The sequence below is a fragment of the Protopterus annectens genome, chromosome 7.part1 (assembly GCF_019279795.1).
Source record: "Protopterus annectens isolate FY-2018-M chromosome 7.part1, PAN1.0, whole genome shotgun sequence".
NCBI lineage: Eukaryota > Metazoa > Chordata > Ceratodontiformes > Protopteridae > Protopterus > Protopterus annectens.
The window spans coordinates 222,565,559-222,585,945 of record NC_056740.1 but is presented as its reverse complement, the minus strand read 5'-3'; the positions used below and the strand labels follow the sequence as shown (position 1 = coordinate 222,585,945).

Here is a 20,387-nt window from a genome sequence, read left to right as displayed (position 1 = left end):
GTTTTTTAGTTAACTGATCTAACATAAATTCCTAATACTGAATCATGTGGAACTGACAGTTTAAGGCCCTAGCTGAAAGAGTAGCAGAAGTGTAAACTTTTTTACCCCATCTCTCTAAGGCCCTAGATTCCCTTTCAGAGGGGAGGGGTTTTGGCAGAGGTAGCTGCTACTGCCTTGGGTCCCTGAGAAATAGTTTCAGGATCTGCAAAAGGAGCCTTATACAAATGATAATGTGTGTCCGGAACCCTGTAGTACCTGTCGGGCTTAGCAGGGGCCGGAGGAAGTGAATCAGGAGCAGTACAAGCATCATTAAATGCATCATCTACAACAGTAAGTACTGGGGGAATGGCTAAAGGCCTATGCTGTGGCAAATGCAAAAAGGTCCTAAGCCTTTTCCTAGAGTCTGAAAAATCCTGGCCCTGCCATTGAAATTGTTCCCTCATAGCATGCAAGGTTTCCCCAAAAGAAAATTCCTCAGGAGGAGAGGCAGAAGGAATGGAGTCTTCTGCATTAGAGTCCTCATAAGGAGAAGGGCCCTCTGGAGGGTCTGTATTATCTGAATCATCAGAGGAGTAATCTGAAGAAACTGGCTCAGGGGGCTCTGCTCTAGGCCTCTTCTCTGGAGGTGGGTGAGAGGCCCTGTCAGGGTGAGGTTGGGATCCGCTTATCAAAGAAATAAGATCCTCTGCTAGACTAAGCATTTGAGTACTAGAGCTAGGCCTGTGAGAGGGGGTCTTAGCAGGCACATTTTTGGTTGATTTTGCTGCTTTAGCCCTGGCAAAAGCCTTAATCGACATGGATGCAGGGGGCCTAGCAGCTCCACGTGCAGGAGTAGATATATCTAAAGGAATAACATCAGATAAATCCTGTGAACCTGCAAGAGCAGGTGGGATTTCAGTAGCAGATTCAGCCATGCTGGATGAGGCCTCGGTAGGAGGCAAGCTTTCGGCCGAAGTAAGGACCGAGGACTCTGTTTCAGCCGAAACAGAGACACTCGCGGTTGACTTAACCGTGGTTTCGGCCGAAACCGCGGACCGCGAGTGTCGGTCCTTTTCCTTGCGCTTTTTAGTTAATTGCAAAGTCGGAGTTTCCGACGGCATGTTGTAAGCAAAAGCGGAGCCGAAAAACTCCTCAGCAAACTCCGACCGACGTCTAAGTGTCCGTCGGTAGAAAGAAGCACAGGCTAGACAAGCTGCTACGTTGTGGTCTGGGCCTAAACAAGGTAGGCAGTAAGAGTGGAAATCTTTATGAGGTATTTGTTTCCCACAAGTTAAACAGTTATTCACTTTTTCTGACATCGGCTGAGGCAAGAAAGAGTCCCCAGCGGGTGCCAGCTTTTAGAAGTCTTGGTAGTAGTAATCTCTGGTTCTGACCGACCGGCACTTGCGAACAGCTTCTGCTTCGGGCGCCATGCGGCAAGAAAGACGGAGGAAAATGGCGTTGGCTGATACCTTTATACCCGAAGAACTGCAGCTATGACTTCGGGTGAAGTGCGACATCAGCCGAGGCCAGACCCAGACTTTGGAATCTGGCCGACCGAAGGGCTGCCTGAGGACAGGACAACCCATTTGTTAGGACTGCAGATGCATCCTTGAAGGACATCCACATTGCAAAGTATGTTTTCCAACTTGTTCTGCAGAATGCATTAAATCTTGCAATTCTGTGTGTTCAGCACAGTCGGGAATCATCAATTTTGTTCAAGTAGTCCCATAATATGCTACTGATACTTTAGCATATGAAAGTGGCAATTTGAAGCCCTAATGGCCAAAGTAGCAGACGTGCATACATTCTTACCCCATCTGTTTAGGGCTCTAGAATCTCTATCAGAAGGGGTAGGATTTTTGGCAGCAGTAGCCTTAATGCCTTTTAGTAACTGGGAAATGGTCTCTGGAAGAGGAACTTGTGAGAGTCAGGTACTCTGTAGTACTAGTCAGGTTTTCTGGGAGCTGGAGGTAAAGTGTCTGGGGTAAGGCTAGATTCCAAGAAAGCAGCATCTACAATGTCCAGAACAGGAGGGATAGCTAAAGGCTTGTGTTGGATGTTGTAGTAAGAATTCCCCAAGTCTCTTTTTGGACTCAGAGTAATCCTGGCTTTCCCATTGGAAATGCTCCACAAGGTTTCACCGAAAAAAAGCTCTTTTGGAGGGGAAGCAGGGGGAATGTATTCCTCTGCATCAGAATCCTCATAAGTAGATAAGGGCAAATCCTGGTAATCAGAAGTAGAAGAAATATCAGAATCCTGATCAGAAGAATCAGAAAGAAAATCAGTTCTAATTCTGTTAGAGGGGGAAGGCTGGCTTCCCTTAATTAAGGTAATAAGATCTTCAGCCATTCTAAGCATTTGTTTATGAGGCATATGGGCCTGAGCCTGCTGTTTGGTCGTCTGTTTTCTAGGAGTAGTGCGAGTTTTTGGCCTGGATGAAAGCAATGGCATCGGTTTAATATGAATGTCTGTAGGCTTGAATACACCCTCAGAAGCCAGTGCCTGCACAGTGGCTCCGGACCCATCCAAGGTAGAGACATCCGCAGGTTCCATAGTCGAAGAAGCATCTCGTGGCATACCGGACTCCGAATGGGCCTCAGTAGAGGCCTGCGAATCTGATGTAGCAGGTATCAGGGGCTGCGAAAGTGCCTCACTGAGTGCCGACGGACTGACGACTAGCTTAACGGAAGCGTTGTAGGCAGTTTTGGACCTATGCGGTCTTTATCCTTACTTTTTTTGAAAGATCGGTAGTCGGATGGTTTAATTAAGCCATTTCAGAGTACACAGAGTGCGAAAGTAATTGGCTGCAAAAATAGCCTGAAGACGAATAGTTTGGGCATTGAACAAGGCACAAAACTGACAGCGAGGGAAGTCGTGGTCTGGGCCTAAACAGGGGATGCAGTACGAATGAAAATCTCTATGAGGTATTTGCTTTCCACAGGTAAGACAATTGTTAACTTTTACTGACGTCCGTTAGAGAGCAAGAAAAAGGATCCCTAATGGGGTACTTATCTTTTTTGAAGACTTCAGGTTTGAAGCTCAAAAACGAAAATTTCAGGAGACTGCCGACCGGCACTTGCAAACTGCTTCGGGCACAGCACGGCAAGAAAGACTGATGTAATGGTGTCGGGCTGCATGTTTTATACCCCTGACGTCATGGAAGGAGAGACAGCATCAGACGCAGAAATCCGAAGACTCTGATATTCAGGCCAGCTGAGGGCTACCTGCAGGCAGATAACCCAAATGTGATGACTGCAACACTGAAACAGGAAGAACATCAGCTCTGTCTGGTCTGGTGGGTGTGGGGGAATTCCCTTGAAAGGGGTGAAATTTTCTATCCACTACTAAGTGTATCCCTCACAAAATAATGCTCAGAACCCATCTATCTGAGATTATTTGCAGCCAGGCTGCAGAGTTGACAGGGAGCCTTGGGGAGGGAGGAAGGGAAGTAAGACCGGGTGGGGGGTGCTCTGCAACTCTGCACACAGTCACTCCTTTGCAAGGGATTGATTTTTTTCATAACCCACCTCTTTTGGTTTCAAATAATTAGCATTTGCATCCCTGACTTCTCTTTAGCTGGGATTTGTTTGTTCTTCCCCTTGAAGGAAGGTGCCTTATTTGGGGAAAACTTGGGTACATGAATCATTCTAGATAGCCCATGCATCAAGTTTCCCTCAACCATCTCACTGTAAGAATCTATATAACAGAGGGCCCAAACACAAATTCAAGACTTATAGGTGCATTCAAAATTTCAGCTTTGATTGCAGAGAAGTTCTAATTACGTAACCAAGCATACCATCTTAATACAACAGAAGCAGCAGCATTTCTTCAGGCTGTATCTGCACATTCAAACACACCTCTCAAAGCATGTTTCGAAACAAAAATCAAATCAGAATATTTCAGTTATAAAATCTTTGATTTGCAAGTAACGGTGCAGCAAAATCATCCAAACTGCATGTACACTGCAAAATAAATTGAAAAAATAAAGCTATATGGGGGAAAATTAACATTCCACCTGCTAGATTACCAGAAAGAGATACTCTTCTGTACTGAAAATCTAACCATGTTCCCTCTTAATCAAGCAGTGTTGGATTAGATGAAGACAAGGACTTTTTATTTGAGCAAGCAAGCTAGGGAGGCTGCAGCTGGGGGGTCAGCAATCAAAATAAGAATAAAAGGAAAACAGTCATGTCAGAGGAGACCCTATACCTTCTTTGTTAGAGACTGCTGGAATAGATACTTATGTCCTGCAGACAGTTTTACAAACATCTTCTAAGGCCAGTAAGAGAGGGGGGATAGCCACATAATTGGGCATCTCATGCTCTAAGGTCATATATCCTATCTCTGGAGTAGTTACTGAATGCTTCCAAGCAAAAACATCACTAAACTCAAGCAAACATCTGAAGAAAAGTGAACACTTAATTGGACTTCAGCTCAAGTTGGGTTCACCTTCTGAAGGATGAGACTGACTGGACACTGTCAATGAGGAAATCACCATTGCCCTTATCAGAATCCTCATCATTCTCTGAAACTGAAGGTCTCTTGCCAAACTAGAATTACCAAGTACGAGAACACAACCACCAGAATTAGCTGTCTGTGGGGCACTCTTGGCCAAAGAAACTAACTAGCAAAACTATGCTAGAGGGAGATGAAGCAAAAGGCAATGGGTCTGCAGGCCATGCAGTGACCTCAACAGAATCAGTAATCATGGGCCGAGGCATATTTTTTTACTTATTTTTTTTTCTATGTGCAACTGGATTTGATGTGGGGCTACTGCAGTTAGGATCCATCAAGTCATGGGAGAGACCACCAGTCAGAACAGTAAACTGACAGTACTGAATAAAGTATCACAATAAGCACTTCAAGTTTCTAGTGACAAGTATGTCCCCCTCACAAAAACTCTGCCAAACTGTGCTACCATCACAAAACAGTTTGAAATGTGTTCAGAATTCTTTCACAACTAGAATAAGTTAAAGAATGTCTGGTACACAAAGTTTAACCACCAAAGCAACCAATATGCCAAACCAGTGTTAAAAATGTGCTCCACACACTTTGGCCATATCAAACTGCCATAAAACAACATTTAATAGCAATTTAAACTATATTTTCTTGTTAGAGAAAAATCATCACTAGTACATTCAATTAAATTAATTTGTAATAAAATGCAATCTGATGTTAAAAAACACACCGTGCATAGTAATACATATAATAAATACCACATAAATGCTGAAAAAATCCAATTTCTGCAATATTCTCCCATCAGAAGATGGGAATAAAGCAGATTAACAGCAGCAAAGACAAGCCTCTAGTGTCTAACAGCACACACACACTACATTTCTGACAAATACTGAAATAGTTTCCAGAAAAGCAAATATTTATCAAAGATACAAGTCAAATAAACACCATCACAAGCAGAAATTCCAGTGGGAATTACTGTAAACATCAAGAAATAAACTATTAAAATACAGATTTTAAAACAAACATAAAAATAGGAAGACCATACATCCAATAATAAAATGGGAGGAAGGGAGTGCCCTAATAGTACTTAATCCGAGCAGTAAATTATAGAAAATCAACAATGAAACCTTTGAAGAGTCAGAGAAAAAGACTAGTACTCGTATCCTGTGACAGTCTTAGGCTTCTGTCTCTCTCTCAGTACACACGCAGCCAATCAGTGGTTTCCAGGAAGGGAGGAATTCTGAGATTTTGAAAGCTGGCCAATACTGGGTTACCCTAGCAGATAATTCAAAATACCAATAAAGCAGTGGGAATGATGATCATCAGTTCAAAACAGACATGAGCTCAAGTCTAAGCAAGTCAAACAAAACCCAACAGTCAGACAGTGAACATTGCTGGAAAAGGCTTTGGTCTTTAGCAAACTTCCTCCCCTCTTACTCCCAACCTGGAGTCATATGTAGGACTCTCATGTCAGTTGCTGTACCTACAGTGCAATGAAAAAGTATTTGCCCCCTTCCGGATATCTTATTTTTTTGCACGTTTGTCACACTTAAATGTTTCAGATCATCAAACAAATGTAAATATTAGACAAAGATAATCAGAGTAAACACAAAACGCAGCTTTTAAGTGATGGTTTTATTTAAGGAAAAAAAAAAAGCTATCCAAACCTACATGGCCCTATGTGAAAAAGTAATTGCGCCCTAAACCTAATAACTGGTTGTGCCCCCCTTTTCAGCAACAACTGCAATCAAGCGTTTGTGATAACTGGCAGTGAGTCTTTCACATCGCTGTTGAGGAATTTTGGCCTACTCTTCTTTGCAAAATCATTTTAATTCAGTCATATTGGAGGGTTTAGGAGCATGAACCACCTTTAAGGTCATGCCACAGCATCTCAATTGGATTAAAGTCTGGACTTCGACTAGGCCACTCCAAAACCTTCAGTTTGATTTTTTTTACGCCATTGACGTGGACTTGCTGGTGTGTTTTGGATCACTGTCCTGCTGCAGAACCCAAGTGCGCTTCAGCTTGAGGTCACAAACTGATGGCAGGACATTCTCCTTCAGGATTTTTTGGTAGAGAGCAGAATTCATGGTTCCATCAATCACAGCAAGTCCTCCAGGTCCAGAAGCAGTGAAGCAGTCCCAGACCATCACACTAGTACCACCATGTTTGACCGTTGGCATGATGTTTTTTTTCTGAAATGCTGTGTTACTTTTACACCAGATGTAACGGGGCTCACAACTCCCAAAAAGTTAAACTTTTGTTTCGGTCCAAAGAATATTTTCCCAAAAGTCTTAGGGAACATCAAGATGCTTTTTGGTAAAAGTGAGGCAAGCCTTTATGTTCTTTTTGGGCAGCAGTGGTTTTCGCTTTGGAACTCTACCATGCATGCCATTTTTGCCCAGTCTCTTTCTTATGATTGAGTCATGAACATTGACCTTAACTGAGGAAAGTGAGGCCTGCAGTTCTTTAGATGTTGCTCTGGGTTCTTTTGTGACCTCTTGGATTAGTCATCGCTGCATTCTTGGGGTAGTTTTTGTAGGCTGGCCACTCCTGGGAAGGATCACCACTGTTCCATGTTTTCTCCATTTGTGGATAATGGCTCTCACTGTGGTTCACTGGAGTCCCAAAGCTTTAGAAATGGCTTTGTAACCTTTTCCAGACTGACAGAGGTCCATTACTTTGCTTCTCATCTGTTCCAGAATTTCTTTAGATCACAGTATGATGTCTTCCTTTTTGGGATCTTTTGACCTACTTCAATTTGTCTGACAGGTTCAATTTAAGTGATCTCTTGATTCAATTCAACAGGTCTGGCAGTAATCAGGCCTGGGTGTGGCTAGTGAAATTGAAAGCTTTCGCAAAAAATGTGATTAACCACAGTTATTTCATGATTTAACAAGGGGGCAATTACTTTTTCACACAGAGCTGTGTATATTTGGATAGTTTTTTCCTTAATAAATAAAACATATTACAACACAGCATTCTAGAAGTACCACTGTACCACAGAACCCATCTCACCAGAATACATTTCCTTAAATGAAAACTTCCCCAGCAATCTAAGTAAATTTGCAAAAGTAATTAATGAAACAGGACCAAATACATCTTGACAATTCAGAGAGGCAAAATTAATTGATAACATAATTTTCCATACTCACATAAACCATTTTACAATCACAAATGCCAAGATAGTAGCCTATATGGTGGGAGAACACAACAGCTTCTTATTCAGGCTGATGGGCTAGGTGAATAACAGGGCAATGTCCATATGAAAGGAATACAAAGTGGAAGCATCAATGACAGAGAATGAAGAAATCCAAAAATTATAGTACCTCACTTTAGGAATGAGTAGCTTTACATTAGTCTTTCCCAATTTCCCCTCCCCAGACACACAGGGAGGGATCCCAGCTATACCTGCCTATATTACCATTATAGGACATTTTTCAAATTACTACTACTGCCAACACTAACTTCCCATTCATATGGCAATCTCAAAAACAAATGGACATACAGATGAATCTGTAGTTATGTATAAAGTTGTACAACATATACATTATGCTTCACTCACCAGAGAAGCAGACTAGATCAAATGACACTTTTCAGACACGATACAAGTCAAAAGTACTTCAGGAAGAATAACCAAGTAACAATTCAGAGCAAAGTTGAAAGTTCACAAATCCCAAATTACCTGCCCATGAAAGTTTCTCTTTTTAAATCCAGCTTTAAGAAAAATATTTTATATGAACTAGATATCCTCCAAACTGAAAGGGGGGCAGGTTGCTATTTAATTCAAGTATTTAGATAGCCAAGCCATGCACTGAACTTCACCAAAGCCTTTAATACACCTCATTCAATTACTACATTTACAGCTCTAGAACCTGCAAAGTTTAGGTACCAGCAGATTTGAAACACCTTAATTCATGAAACGTTGGATAAGATATAGCTTGCAGAAATAAGTTTATTTGTTCAACTAGGATACACATTAAGTAGGCAAATGAAATACTTACAGATATGACTCTGTATCCCCATGCTGTCAAAGCCAGAATTTGCTGAAAGAATATGTCAGCGGTTCCACTTACAGGAGGTAAAAAAATAAGGGGACACCGGACGTTTTTTGGACCAGCATCGTAAAGCGACCAAACCTTACTGTCATCATCATCTACAATAATCTGAAACAGAAACTCAAGATATACACTACCAATAAAAAAGTCAAGGTGTTTTAATTGCTTCAACCAATTCTATTATCACTCTTAAAATGCAAGCAGAGAGATTAAAAAAATTACTCAGAAATATCTGTAGACAATAACAGGAATGCTTAATAGATGCAATGAGAAAATGCAAATACCACTACTGCATAGCAAGTGCAGAAGACATTTGAGGAATGTTAGGAAAGGTCAAGTATACAAAATTAAACCCCATTAATAAAGCAGTAGATCCAAGTCACACACTGTAAAAGCATCAGTGAAGTAAACAATAAAAAGAAGAATCAAGTCTCCACATTTCTATACAAGCACCTCGGCGGGTAATGTATACAACCTCTAAGCTTTTGACTATGCACTTTATAAAACATGCTAGTGGGAACCTTCCAACTGTGCTTCGTTACTTTTGTTTTATGTAGTATGTAAACATGAAGGAATGGAATGTGAGGAGAGTTACACAACCGGGCAATAATGGCAGTATCGATTAAAAAACAAACACTATATTTAAAGTACAAGTCTGACATACTATTTCTAGTGCCATGCTGGTTGACATTTCCATACAAGAAAGAACATATGGAACAATCAGAAAGGTCTATAATACACTACTTAAAATGCCTTAGCTTCAAAAGTACCCTTTTATCTCCCCATATTTGTAACACTACTTGCAGGCTTTCAGGAACTGCATTCTGAGTTGGAGGCTAACCAGACTGCTCATGTTGATGAATCTTGGGTGGATATAAAGTATGACATGGAGCTTCTCTAATTAAAAAAACTACGGAAAAGTCCCCCACTGTCCAGGTCTGTAAAACTTTAAGTGCTTACACCAGTGAACATAACCAAAAATAACTACTACTTGCTCAAGCAAGAACATAACAGCGCCCACAAGAAAGACGTAAACCTCTTGCATTTGCTACAGTACATTTTATAAGTGGAAGTTTTCTGAGATGCTGTTAGAATACTGACCACCTCTTAGGGAAGAGAATTATACCTTATCAATGGAACTGGAGAAACAAGGTAGTTTGTTTCAGATTAGGAAAGTCCAGGTGAGGCTCAATGCGATCTAAAAGTTAAGGGGGGCTCGCTCAAATGAAGTGTCAACAAAGGGAACTATATCTGTCTGGACTAATATGGGGTTAGGAGGATGACAGCTGCCTTGCACCATAAAGCTTTTTGCAAGAATATGAATATTAGAAGAAAGGGTGGATAAAGTAATCTGGGTGGCCAGTACTGAGACAGAGCATCCCTGGTGGGCTGTCCCAAAGGGGATCATGGCAAAGAAACTGATGCATGTTGTTGTACTGGGTAGCAAAGCAACTGCAGCAGTGACTGAATATCATTCTGGCAGTTGCAAGACTGAGAGACGACTGATAAGATAAGAGAAGAGGACTGCTGGGCCTGCCCAACTGTTCAATGAACGTCCTGGGAATGGTGCTATCAAAAACTATTGCCAGTGTCTCATGCCTTCCTGCACAAAGGGTAGGATGTAGTTCCCCTCCTTGTTTGTTGATCTACAAAGATGACTGTCATCTTGTATGTCTTAATGATGATCACATCCTGAGTAAGGCAATCCTAAGCAACACAAGGAGTGCTGCTCACAACTCTAGGACATTTATGTGAAGCTCTATTATCTAACTGTGCAACTCTGAACAAGTCACTTAACCAGACACTGCTCCAGGGCTGAGTCAGTAAAAGGTCCATGGAGATCACTGCTCTGTCCTGTAAAACAAATATAAATAAAAAATAAATAAATAAATAAATAAGCCTCATTCTTTGTCTAAAGACCTTGAATAATTCTCCCTTCCTAATACCCAACAAACCCTCACCTTAGGGAGGAGGTGTCCATAGTCACAGTCGCTGATGGTGGACAAGCTTGAAAATGTTTGCCTTCATGTAAGAGTAGAAGAGACCCTCCAGGGTTTAAACAGAATATGCCAGGCTGTTAGGTGAAATCTGCTAAGGAGTTCTGTGCTCCCTGCAGAAACCTTTGAAGATTTAGCTAGCTAGAACTGAGAGGTCTCCCACAAAATCATTGCTTGTCTGGCAGGAGATAAGAGAATGTCCCCCCCTGTTGTGTTGATGTACCACACATAAGTTGTGTTGTTCAGTTAGAACACCCCTGGAAGAAGAAAGAAGTAAACTTGAAAGCTATTTATGAAATTGACTGCTCCTTCTCCCTTCAAGTTGATATGTAGAGTTGTAGTCTGCAGGTTCGGCCGTCCACGGTCACTTTCCATTTAGATGAGCTCCCAAGCTTGAGGCATCATCTGTGTCATCTGAATCTGACTCGCCGGTCTGACTCTCACAGAGAGCTTAGGTTGTTTAGGTGACATTCCTGAAATGACTACAAAATTCCTTTTGAATGCAAGGTATTATCTGCCATATCTTGGCAGTGCTGTGTCCACAGCTGTGTCCATACATGTTGTAATACCATTGTGCTCTCATATGCAGTTTGGCATTGGGCACTAATACAAGATGCCAAGGAACCCCAAGGCTTGAAGGACTGTCCTTGCAGTCAGCCTGGACTGATGCTGAGACAATTGATGAGAGTAAAGGTTTGTCCAACAAAAGGCCAAAGGGGTCAAAAGGCCATCTGGGTCACTGTATTCCACCTCACACCCAGAAAGCAGTCCTGAAAGAGTGGACTACTGGACTTTTTATTTCATTCCACAGAATTTCCCAGGCATCTTAGCACTGAAGATACATATTGCAAATGATGAAGAAGTTCGCCCTTCCCAAATAAGGACAGATCGAACACTCTGGGCGAGCAGGATAAAAGGGCAATGCAGAAGAACTGATAATGAGTCCAGCCTCGAAAAAACAGGATACTAGGAACATGAAGCTAAGCCTCCTTGAGATCCAGAGTCACAGTCCAGTGATCTTGCCCAGCAGAAAGTAAAGCTGTTGTAACATCAAATATTTTGGACTTGGAATGTCCAGTAGATAGTTATAGGATATAGATAACCAAAAATTGGGTCTCACGTGTTCCCCCTTCTTACAAACTTAGGCAGAAGTAGAATAAAAAATCCTAGGGGCTTCTGGGCCCCTGACCGCCAAGGGTCCTATTTCGAAGCAGCAGCAATTCTTTGTGTGAGCCCCTATTCTTGCCTGGCTAGGAACGCCTGGCATGCCTTTGAAAAAGGAAATAAAATAAAAATAAACTTGTATAATTGGTGTATAATATCCAATACCCATCTGTCCAATTTAATTTTTCTCCAATTTTCTTTGAAGAGGCCTGCCTTCCTCCCCAAAGGTGCGAAGCTGCAAGAAGGTCGGCAGCCGTAAAAGGTAGGTCATTGGGCACCCCCCCTGGCCCTCTGGCCTCCTGTGCCCTCACCCTCACTGTGCAGGTGAACCCTGATCTAGGCTCTGCCCTACCCTGAGCTCTGCTCCCTACCACGCCTAGATCTTCCCCAGACTGCTAAAGATAAGAAGGGCACACACACCCTTAGCAGGCCAAATTCTCATAAACAAAAACTTTAACTTGTTGCATCAATCTTTTGGCGCCTGCATTATTTTTGTCTTCCATGCCTCTTAAGATCGCCAAACAACACATCAGACTGTAAACACATCAGCATCACTGTAACTCCAAATCTTTGTCTTAACATGGTCAGATAAATTCTGATCCCTCAGCCAGGCGTGCTCATGGCCTAACTGACCTATGTACAGCATCAAACATGTACCAAATCTTATAATTCTTTACACTCAATGCCTTCTCCAGAGCATCTACCTTAGACTTTCAATTGGAAAGAGAGATAGTTTGATATTTCAACATGTAAACTGGCATCAGCTCAATCATAGCTATAGGAAAGAAGTAAGACTTTCTTTCCATCTTTCCCCCATCAAAACCTCCTCTTTATCTAGAACAGGTGGTATAGCCAAAGGCCCTATGCTGGGTAAAAGCAAAATTCCTAAGCCTTTCCCTGGAATCAGAGAAATTGACCCCTTCCCACTTAAAATGTTCTCATGAATGAAGAGTCTCTGAAAAAAAAAAATCCTCTGGAGGAGAAGCAGAAGGAGGAACATCAGACATCAGAATCAGAATAGGAGAGAACTCTCCTGCAAGTTCCAGTCAAGACTCTGAACATCCCAAGCCTGCTCAAAACTCCCCAACTCTGGTCTCTGTAGGCCTGGGCCTCTTATCAGGAGGGGCCAAGAAATCAAAATCAATAAAATTAAGCATTTCTTCTTTGTGCTTGCTACAGGTCCTGATGAACTAAAAGACTGAGGATATGACGCCGTCATGCGCATTTGTACCCCGACATCCTGATGTCAGTCTTAAGCTTTGACCCTGGACAACCACTGAAGGTGCTTCTTTTGCAAGACTGGATAAGAATTATAGTCCCGGAGAAAGGATGGTAGTACCTGGATCACTGAGCTTGCAGAAGCCACTGTAAAATTCTCATGTGATAGCTGACCAATTGGACTGTAATACAGAAGACTCCATGATGCCCAAAGCTCTGAACACTAAGTGGCAAGTCAGTTGGTCAGAATAAGAGTTTCCAAAATGGAGTGTTTAAATCCTTTACTGAAGAAGCAATACAATGAAGAAAGAGTGTTGATCAGGTGACACTCCAAGAACATTAAACATACTAAGGGATCCAAGCTTGAGTTTTGTAAGTTGACAGAAATGCCTAGGGTGCTGCAGTTGAACAGAGTAGCCTCTAGCTTTGAGTGACACCATCAAGGAGCCAGTCATCCAAGTATGGTAATGTTTTGCATCCTAGATGTCAAAGATAGGTGGTTATGGACAGCTATAAAGATAAGACAAAACCAGTTAGCACTTAGAAGCACAGGCTGTACCATGCGTCTTAGCGTGGATAGCCTTTCTTTTAGGTTCACCAAACTCTATGAATGTGGCTGTCAGTTTGGGACATCTGTTTCTATTAGAGGGTAAAACTTCAATATGTGAAGATGTACATAGTTTTGTGTGTTAGTACTACATTAATAGGTTTTAGGGGGGTATTGGGAGGTTCTTTTTTTTTTTTTTGAGGGCATTCAATAAAACAAAAACGTTTTGTAAGATGTGACAGGCTCAAATGGATATCACAAGAAACAACTATATAAAAGTTCAACCTGCCAAACAGTGTGTGCATGTTGCACAAAAGCTGGAACTAGACATTTAACAAAAAAGGTGTTATACATACAGAGGTGGGAATAAAAATTTTTAATACAATAATGTTTTCCTTAATGTCTTTAAATGTGAATGGTCACGGATAAATACAAAAAAGAAAGAATAGTGAACTACGTTAAAAAATGTACAGCGCAAATAGCCATGTTACACACTTGCAAAGAACTGAACATGTGAATTTGATAAAGAAAGGTTCTCAAGATGGTTATTCAGCAGAATACCTGGGACAAAGGAAAAAGGGGTACTTATTAATTGCAAGAGAAGCTCCAATAGTAATAGAAGAGGATAGAAAAGATGATAATGGCAGATGCATAGTGTTAAGGGCTACTAGCAAGGGAGGAGGATTACATCAGCATGTATTTTTATTCCACCAAAAACTGCTACAATGATGCTTAAGAAAATTCCGGGAGAAATGATCAGTTTTCAGCAAGGAATATTACTTATAGGTGGGGATTAGATTTTGATTCGCAGCAGGGAAGACGAGTCTGGGGGGCCCACAAGGCAAAGTATAACAAAGGAGGAGGATAGACTTTTGAAGGAATTTTAAAAAATATTTGGCATGGAAGATCTGAATTCAGTAACAGGAATTTGGAGTGAATTGACATATCATTTTCCCCAAGATATAAAAACTGGGCAAGGCCAGAAATAATTTACATTTCACAGAAATATGTGCATTTAACTGAAAGTCTTGATACGCACCCAATAACTATTTCAGATCATGCGCCAATAACCAAAATAAAAACACAGTACTGAAAAAAATGCGACACTGCCGCTTTCCCACCAGAGGAATTTAAGGAATGAGTACTGGAAATTATTCAGGAGCTATTTGAGAGGATAAAAATTACTTCTGAAAATATAGCTAGGGATGGGTTAAAATTAAGGTGGAGTTTAAAAATACAGTGGAAATAACAAAAAAAGGGACCTATGGTTAAGAAGTTACAACAATTACTTAGAGGGACTGACAAATGTTTAAGTACTAGAGAATAGGGGGGGTTCTCACAGAACAAGATGATCAACTGCAGAATGCTAAGCAGAAAAGGGATCACCAAGATAACATACACGAGTTTAGAAAGATTGCTGTTAAAAACAACTGTTTTTGATGACACTACAAAAGAAAAACGTTTAGCACAACAACTCAGGCAAAATAAAGTAGAAAGTGCCGTTGCCAAGTTTTTGGGTAGCCTATAACAAGGAAGGCAACAAGAGATCCTGTAGAGGTATTAGAAATATTTTGGAAATTCTATGAAAGAATTGTAAAGCAGAGAAATATGGAAATCAAGAAAAGGTACAAATGGAAATGTTAAGGAAAAGTTAAATATGCCAGCACTAGAGATAGAGTCAGTTACTAATGGTTAGGATTGGAACAGAGGAGATACATTTGTGATGTATAACCAATCCACAGGAAAGTCCTCAGGAATAGATGGTATTCTTATGGAAGTTTGGAATCTAGGAGGGAAAAAAAATGAAAGATCTGGAAAGTTTTAACAGTATTTTAAGAGGAGAAGTGCCAACATCCTGGAAGAAAGTAGTGTAGCTGCAATACCTAAAGAGGGTAAAGATCCATCAGATCCAGTTTCATAAACCATGATCATAAAGTGTTCATGTTTTTAATGGCTATATGAATGGCAAAAATAATGCCAAAATTGCTAGATATGGATCAATGTGGTTTTGTGGAGGGGAGGCAAACATCTGACATTAACAGAACACTGATGATCTAAAGGAAAGCAGAATGTAAGAAAATACCACTGTTGGTAGTGGTGAGTCTTGATGCAGAGGAAGCATTTGACAGAGTAAGCTGGGACTTTTTGACTAGGGCAATGGAAATATTTTGCATTTCCTGAAAAAGTTATAAGGTTGATTAGAAAGATATACGAGGGATCAGAGGAGGCAAAAATTAAAGTGGGTGGGATCCTCTCTGATAACTTCTGCTTGAGAAGAGGAACCAGGCAGGGGCGTTTTCTTTTCCCTCTGTTATTTGCATTAGATTTAGAACCACTAGCAAAGAAAATAAGGGACTCAGAAGTTCAAGGATATAATTTGTACGGTAGTCAAGAAAAGGGGTCTCTGTTTGCAGATATTTTATATCTGATAAAAGCAGAAAGAGACATTAGTGTTCTGGAACAGAGACAAAATCTTTTCGGGATACAAAATTAATGAAGCTAAAACAAAAGCAATAGTGGTAAATTATGTATGAATTGGTTCAGCAATATCCATATTTATGGGGACATGATAAAATGAAGTAGTTAGGAGTATGAATTAAAATTATTGTGGCATGGCAGCTAAGGATATGTGGGAAGAAACTAAACAAGAGATGATACAAAAACTGTGGAAATGGAAGCTTTGTTATATGGATAGTAAGATACAAGCAATTAAAATGTTTTTAGTCCCTTTAGTCGTATACACAGGTCAGGCATATTTTTTCTCAACCAGAGGAGAAGTGAAGTGGTGGGTAGCAATTAATAAACAGCTGAAGGACTTTATTTGGCATGGGAAGATGGCAAGAGTCAAGTGGGATAAGGTGACTCTTCTGGGGGGGGGGAAGAGGAGGGATTGGGATTACCTGTTTTGAAGGGGTATTTCAGCTACACAGTTAAGGCTCCTATACATAGCACAAGCAGAAAACTATTACTCAAAGTGGAAAGGAATTAGGATGAAACAGGGGGAAGCTCAAGAGAAGAGAGACTAGGATTTTGGATGCAGGCCTTTAAGAATAACAACCATCATACATAATATTATATCCATAAAGTAGCAGAAAATATATCCCAAGAGCTAAGCCAACACAGGAATGGAGAAAGGAGATTCTGCCGACAGGGATGACTGCAATTAGGGATATAGGCAAGAGGGGGCTGGAATTTATTGTTGTATACTGACAAAAGAGACAAGGTATTGGGAGCAAATGACTAGAACGGTAAACATAACAGAATGGGAAGATGCCAACAATTTATTTCGACTGCAGGTTACAGACTGATATCAATCTTTGATAGGGAAGACAGAGTACCAGCAAAGAGAAAGAAATGGGGGATTCCTAAATGAAAGACCAGCACTGGTAGAGTTTTGAGTAGAATCTAGAACAGAAGCTGCCATTAAAAAAGGAATTATTAGTACAGCATATAAAATATTGCATAACTATAAAAATCAATTAGAGGAGGGTAAAAAGGACTGGATAAGCAATTCACAAAGAAATGATATATGTACATTTCCCAAATATGCGATAAAATCTAGAAGATTTAGTATTTTTGCTTGGAAACATTTACATTTTATACCGCAAGTAGATTCCAGATAATTTTTTTTCTCATGTAGACAGCAAATGGTGGAGGGTGTGACAAGGAAGAAAGAGGTAAATTGGGAACATTTTCTGGGTGTGCGGTGAGTTCGCAGACTAAGGGATTCACTGTCGGGATTGCTGAGTGGGCAGATTGGCGTGACGGGGGACGCAACTTTTCTAGACTATGATACAGAATCTGAATAGTCTAGACATGGCAAGACCTTGCTGTGTTCAACTACGGTTCAAACCAGGGAAAAAATAAACAAAATTCATTAAAACCTGGCCAGGTTTTCAAACAATAAATATACATTCAAAAGCACATGCCAGATTAATTTCCACTTCACCAAATGCAACGAGCAAGGGCCACCCCTTATATAATTTCTAATCAGATCAATAATCATATATTTGAAATGGGGTTCAGGGTCAATGTGTATATGTTTCACTTCACCAAATGCAGTGTGCAAGGGCCACCCCTTATATCATTCCTAATCAGATCAATAATCATATATTTGAAATGGTGTTCAAGGTCAATGTGTATATGTTTCACTAAGGCGTTAAGTTTGTGCTTCTTAATGCCATACTCATGCTCGTAAATATTTAAAATTTTTGTTCCATTTTTCCCATGTAAAAACTGGTATATAGCTGACAAGGCTAAATACACCACCCCTTTGGTATCATAATTATATCTGCCCCTTAGTTTAAACTCGGATCCAATGACAGAAAATATCACATGTGTTAATAGGTTTGCAATATGGGCAAGACCCACATTTCTTTATCAACGGGGACCTCACACATTCTTTAGTACCAAAATGTTCTTAATTACCACCCTTACAGAACACTACCATCGGTTTATCCCCAATCTTAACCCTAATGTGTGCCCTCATCCATAATTATCCATTTCTTATTTAAAATCCATCTCTAAGTCCTATGATCATTGTGGAGAAACCACTTAATGGATTTGCGTTAAAATTTATACTTTCAGTCTGCTCATGAGTTGGAATCTCATCATTGACCAACCTATCATTTAAAATAGGTTGAATGTACCCCAGTATCCTTTTATCCCATACTTCCTCAACCAATTCTTCCAGCAGATGTATTGGGTAACACCTCAAGGAACATTCAGAAAAACAAATAATACAAGGCGCCTCTCGACAACGATAACCAAAAAAGTAGAAATCCAGGAAAGATGGTTGGCTTGCCACAAGTTTATTGTATGAAGTTCCACAAAGCACTAAAACGGACTGCACAGATAAAAAAACACTCCACATCCACTATAAACGCACTTCTCCCAATACGTTTTCGTCATGTAACTGACTTCTTCAGATAAACACTCTAACCCCAACCTTTCTTTAAATACACACCTTAATTAATCAATTAGAACAACTAGTAAATTGTTGAACAATAGCATTTAAATGTAAAACATTTAAAACCATTTTAAAAAAACATTCTGTTAAAAAGTTCATTGTTAAAACACATTAATTTCCCTACTTTAATATTTGAGATTGCCATTGTTCCTCAAGGAACATTCCTACAAAGTTAGGGCACTCCTCTAAAAAGTGGTCATCCAAAGAGACTGTTACTGCAGCTCCAACGAGTTGTCCCTTAACTACTGATCTTTTTTACGGTAAGGATGGGAGCTTGCAAAATAAAGAAATGCATTTACTTATTTATTGCTTGCATTTAACTGGGAAAGCCCACTGGACCTGAATGAATCCAATGTTAGTGGAGGCCCGGAGAGAACAGCTACATAAGATTAAATGCAAAGGAAAATATTATTACAGATAAATCCTATTACAGATTAAAATAAAAAAAAAAAAAAAATCGAGCAGTACTATTACAATGAATGAATGTGACAATAAAATGACAGTGAAAAGGTTATAATCATAGACATACAGAAGTAATAAATGTCTTGCATTCAGTTGACACGAGTGAAATATGTTCACAAAATAACACAATAAATATGCTATAAACTTTTCACTGCTATAAACCTGGAGCAATTAGAATCATCCTGCTTCCCAAGGATATGGCTTTCTGAATCACTCTTGGTAACAGAGGAAACAGAGGGAAAGCATAGATCAGACCGGAGGGCCAATCGTGGACTAGAGCATCCCAGGGGGACTCCCCCTGTGGGGGGATCAGTGTGAAGTACTTGCTGCATTTGGCATTGAGAGGGCTGGCGAAGAGATCGCAGCAAGGCTGACCCCACCAGTTGAAAATTTGAACCACCACTTGGTTGTTCAAGGACCACTCATAAGGCATCAGAATAGCTCTGCTCAGCCTGTCCACTATCAAGTTGGTCTTTCCCGGAATGTGCGTTGCCACTAAAAACCATTGGGAAGCCCACTGCCCAATGCCACACTCGCATGGCCTCTCTGCACAGGGGATAAGACTTGGACAGCATGTCCATGGTGTGGTATCTGAACAAGCAGGGGGGAACCAAGTGAATTGCAATCGTTCCCAGAGGAAGAGAGCTTTGGAGTGCCCACAACGCTAGTAACACCGCTCTCATCTCTAGAACGCTGATGTGCAGGTGTACCTCGTGATCTTGCCACGTGCCTTGGACCGTCGCTCCAAGATAGTGCCCCTCCCCATCTGGGAGGCGTCCATGGTCACTGTGGCCACTGGAGACATAGGAATCAAGCTCCTCCCCTTGTCCAGATAGGTGGAACATAGCCACCAGCGAGTTTCTGTTTGCACCATTCCGTGAGAAGTATCAAGTGGGAAAGAGGCTTATAGTGCCTGCATATTTGAACTATTTCTTACTGAAATTGGTACACCTTGTTTGCTGTAGCATAGACTAGATCCATGCCTGCTGAATCTAGCTTTGTTTGTATGCTTGTTGTTTGTTTGCTTGTTATTTCCCTGAAACAATAATTCCACCTAAAACGCGGCTTTTCAGCGCTTCTGTGGATCCCTAGTGATATCTGCATTGTTTACTGTACTTATTTCCTTGTTTCACTTGAAAGAAAGTTACTGTTTGTTGTTTTTGCATTTAAGTTACCTGTAACACATTGCATTTAAGTTACCTGGCACTTGCTCACTAAGTCAGCACAAAAAAATTAAAAGCACTACACCCTCACAAACTAGTACCTTGTTCTCCATTGGCCCTTTCTTTCAGTTATAAATGAATTCCCAATACTATTCTAGCATGTCCAAAGGTCAGTTGTCAAGCTCCTCTCCGGTCCAGCTGGTGAATATGGGAATCTTGAGACAATGTTACAACTGCCTCATGCACACAGACAACCCTCTCCTCCTCCCAACAAATTCCAACACATGTGAGAGATGCAACCATATAGCCAAACTGGAGGCTAAGCTCTCTCAACTCAGTACTGGCGTAACCAGACAGGAGGATAAGGAA

The 20,387-nt window shown here is 40.7% G+C and overlaps 1 protein-coding gene across 1 annotated transcript in view; it reads right to left on the bottom strand.

Annotated features, from left to right (window-relative positions):
* The window catches only part of SPG21 (SPG21 abhydrolase domain containing, maspardin), a gene marked incomplete in the record, with an annotated part of 640,586 nt that overhangs the window by 280,827 nt on the left and 339,372 nt on the right, over window positions 1-20,387 (bottom strand). Inside the window, 1 exon segment of the mRNA XM_044078676.1 lies at window positions 8,445-8,606. Within this exon segment, the coding sequence (XP_043934611.1) occupies window positions 8,445-8,606 (162 nt within the window).